Source organism: Fopius arisanus, unplaced genomic scaffold, assembly GCF_000806365.1.
Source record: "Fopius arisanus strain USDA-PBARC FA_bdor unplaced genomic scaffold, ASM80636v1 scaffold00705, whole genome shotgun sequence".
Classification (NCBI taxonomy): domain Eukaryota; kingdom Metazoa; phylum Arthropoda; class Insecta; order Hymenoptera; family Braconidae; genus Fopius; species Fopius arisanus.
The window spans coordinates 1-3940 of record NW_011888444.1 but is presented as its reverse complement, the minus strand read 5'-3'; the positions used below and the strand labels follow the sequence as shown (position 1 = coordinate 3940).

Below are 3940 nucleotides of genomic sequence, written 5' to 3'. Positions count from 1 at the left end.
CAAACCGAGTACTTCTGCGATCAAGATGAATATTACATGCACATACTCATCCACGCGTACCTCACTGTACCCTTCAGCTTGACTGCCATCATCTACTTCGACAATTTGTTTGCCATATTCATTAATCACACGTGCGGAATGTGCGGAGTGTTAAAGTGAGTGCATTCAACAAATCTTAATAATCGAAATGACGCACCGATAAAAACGATAAGTTTTTTTTTCATTTTGAATAATTAGGTTTCAATTTCCTGTGAAGCTACTCTAGGGAATAAATTTTTTTAACTTCTTAGAAATCATCTGGCGGATATTGGAGGTGATGATACAGATAATCCAGTGGATATTTTAGAGCGCATTAAGTTGAGCGCTATTTTGCAAACTAATGTTATCGGGTGAGTTGTGAGATCACGCGAAAATTAGAAGTTATTGTCAATTTTTTAAATTCTTTCTTCCGGTGGAAAAGATTTATAAACGACCTGGAGTCATCCTACACTATAGCTCTTTTAACCCTCGTCGGGGTTAATATGATGGTTATAACCATGACCGGTATGATGGTAAGCCTAAAAAATAGAGAGCCTGGAATGAACGTTTTGAAACTAGCCAACGAATTGTCCAGGTTATCATCAACGTCCACGATCCAAGTCAGATAATTCGTTACACTGCATTCAATAGTGGCAACATATTCCATCTATTCTGGTGCAGCTGGCAGGGTCACAATCTAATTGTTCAAAGTGAATCGGTGTTCACATCGGTGTGAGTATTATTGCAACGAGATCCACGCCGTAACATCCGTGAACAACTGTGAGATTATTTTCTATCGGTAGGTATCAGAATAATTGGTACAGAATACCCTGCAAGTACCAAAAAATGCTACTACCACTCATGATGAGGAGTTTAACGCCATGTCAAATAACAGCTGGTAAACTCTACGTCATGTCAATGAATAGCTTCGGGGGTGTAAGTTCAAAATAAAAATGAGAGTGATGAGACTTCTATAAGAATTTCACATTTTTGTAATTGCACTGTTGCAAATTTTCCAGCTAAAAACTTCCAGTACAATTTTTAGAATTTTTTATTTCACCGACAGCTTAATAACTGAGAATGCGTATTAAGCTATCGGTTTGTTATCATTGCACTGTGGTTTCAAGGAATTTCTCCGCTGAAAATTTGTAATTGTTTATAATAATTAGATTATTGTTGGATTTACTCTCTTTTTAATCGTTTTGATTTTCATTTCTTTTCAAGGCAATGAGGATGACTCTGTCTTTTCTCACTCTCCTACTATCAGTCCGATGAAACGACAACAAATCAACTGTCGACTCGTCTGTATTATTTTTGTAAATTCAATATACGATCAACGCTAAAAAACAAAAATGTCCATCCCAAAAAGATACGCTTGATTATTGCCACATGAAAAAACTAAACTCATATATTCCCTCAGAACACCTCGCATCCCCTAATACTGTCAAATCGCACGAATATCGATCATTCATTACAATTTCACTTGGAACTTTGTGCGAAAACAATTCGCAACTTCCGGACATTCAGTCTCTCGTCTTCCCCCAGCTAAAAGGACAGAGTTAAAATAGTCAATGCATGCTACATGAATACGTTATGAGGTAATTGGTGACATGTGAGGCTATCGTTCACCGCTAGTTCTCCACGTCATCAACGATTAACCACCAAAATTGCAACAGCAATTACGACCTCTCAATTCATTCGACCAAGAGAATCTGCAATGAGTGCAGACTGCCGGCGTCTCACTAAAAAATTCAGAATAATTCTCACTCTAACGGAGAGACACCAGTTGTCATTCAGAATCGAGATGGAGAACATGCTGGATAGTGGGTATTACAGGACAACCAGATGGGCCCTCAAGTTGATGGGCCAGTGGCCATTCCAGTCACCACGAAGAAACAAATTCTTCAAGTGTATCACGCTCTCCCTCATCACCAGCATATGCATACCAACGGTGACGAATTATTCCTCAACTTTAAAAATTATCGCGAGTTTAATCACTTTATCATAATTCCAGATGACCAAGTTCGTGGAGTCATTGAAGGACATAGATATAGTGATGGAATGTGTACCAATGATTGGAGTTTATGGTACTGCATACTTGAAGTACTTCACATGGGTGTTCCATCATGACAGAGTAATTCCAGTGCTCACCATTAACTCATTATTAATTAATCAACTGTGTTAATAATCTCCAGATGAAGGGACTGCTACTGTCAATAGAAAGGGATTGGAAGAATTTGAAAATCGAACGTGACATTGAATTGCTTGGGGAATACTCGGAGCGAGCGAGAAGAATGAATAATCTCTATACAAGTACTGAATAATTATCAATTACCCAACGAAAGATTAACAATGGAATAACGCAAATAGCAAAATACTTTGTTCCTCGATTTTTCAAATCAACTCTTGCCTGAAAATCTGCCACTTGCGTCAAACTGTTATTAACCTATTGACATTCTATAAGATTTAATCAATCATCTCTGGTGGATAATGAATTATTTCTTTCCATATACTCTCCTGGGCTTTTTTCATTTAATTCTACGATAAAATTCATTGGATAGTGACTATTTATGGATTAATGTCATTGTTCCTTGGTGCCCCAGCAGTTCCGATACTGATGGATTTATGGATTCCATTGAATGAATCTCGTTCACGAATATTTCTGTATCAGACTGAATACTGGATTGATCAGGATGAATACTACTTTTCCATTCTTTTTCATGCATATTTCACGGTACCTGTTTTATTCGCCTGCATTATTTTTTTCGATAATTTATTTTCGATATTCATCAGTCACGTCTGTGGCATGTGCGCCATTCTGAAGTAAGTGATTATTTTTTAAAATAATCTGACGGAGAATAAAAATTTAATTATGAGCATTAAACTGCGGGGTAATGTGGACATGTTTTTATTTCAATCGCACGATAGGTCTCATTGAAAATATTTTTTTTAACTCATTAATCATTTTTACTAATGACTCACGTTTTTTTTTATTTTTTCATTTTTAATAATTCCACTTGTCATCAATCTATTTATTTCTTTTATTAATTATTATGAATTGATAATTAAGAATGGAATAATTTTTGATGGATGTCCATTTTACCCTTGATTTATTATTCATTCGAGAGAAGAGAGATTTTTTGATCTAGAAAAATTATCGCTGCGTATTTAGTTGATAATTGAAGATGTTAAATATTTTTATGCATCATTAGGGCGCATTTAGAGGGCATTCATATCGAGGGGGCATCTGATAATCGAGGGTCTGTACACGAGAGATTGCATTTGTGCGCTGATATGCAAACGAATATTCTTGAGTGAGTATTATTTTTTTTGCAACAGGTCTCATTGGGATCCATTCGTCAGTCATTGACTCATCAATTTTTCAATTCCACTCAACATGTTTAATTGTTCGTCAATATATTTGTTTACAGGTTTGTTCAGTACTTGGAGACAACCTGTACAGTTCCTTTTCTGATACTTGTTGGTGGAAATATAATGGTGATAACATTGACAGGAATGATGGCAAGTATTAATTACTGTAATTAATACTTGTTATCATTTCATCCGTAGAAATCCTCTCGTATCGCTCATTAATTATCATCAATCCTGTCATTTCTCTTCATCACCAACCAGTGACTAATGAATTTTATATTGAATATTCAGATCGTGATAAAAGATGGTGAAATAAGTGAAATGATCAGATTTGCATCGTTCAACATCGGTACAATTTTCCACTTATTCTGGAGCAGCTGGCAAGGCCACACTCTCATAGTCGAGAGTGAGAGTATATTTTTGTCAGTGTAAGTGATCGAAGACTATTAGCATCCATCAATAAATGATAGCTGTTTTATTTCAGTTACCAGAGTGAATGGTACACCCTGCCCCCAAAATTCCAACGAATGCTTCTCCCCATAATGATGCG

General features: G+C 36.2%; 2 protein-coding genes across 3 annotated transcripts; both read left to right on the top strand.

Moving 5' to 3' along the window:
* The first annotated feature begins 101 nt into the window (after positions 1 to 101).
* On the top strand, positions 102 to 1353 carry LOC105273044 (putative odorant receptor 85d). Its single transcript, XM_011315278.1, has 6 exons — positions 102 to 155; positions 291 to 389; positions 461 to 551; positions 614 to 750; positions 822 to 954; positions 1243 to 1353. The coding sequence occupies exons 1-6, from the start codon at positions 139 to 141 to the stop codon at positions 1291 to 1293; spliced, it is 528 nt and encodes a 175-aa protein (XP_011313580.1). The 5' UTR covers positions 102 to 138; the 3' UTR covers positions 1294 to 1353.
* A 456-nt stretch (positions 1354 to 1809) lies between these two features.
* Positions 1810 to 3940, top strand: LOC105273042 (uncharacterized). Of its 2 annotated transcripts, XM_011315277.1 has the most exons (6): positions 1810 to 1969; positions 2033 to 2152; positions 2214 to 2331; positions 3231 to 3332; positions 3682 to 3818; positions 3875 to 3940. In XM_011315277.1, exons 1-4 carry the CDS (start codon positions 1823 to 1825, stop codon positions 3239 to 3241), a joined length of 396 nt encoding a protein of 131 aa, XP_011313579.1. In that variant the 5' UTR covers positions 1810 to 1822; the 3' UTR covers positions 3242 to 3332; positions 3682 to 3818; positions 3875 to 3940. The 2 variants fall into 2 exon arrangements, with proteins under 2 accessions (XP_011313579.1, XP_011313578.1); XM_011315276.1 differs by having other exon boundaries at positions 3682 to 3887.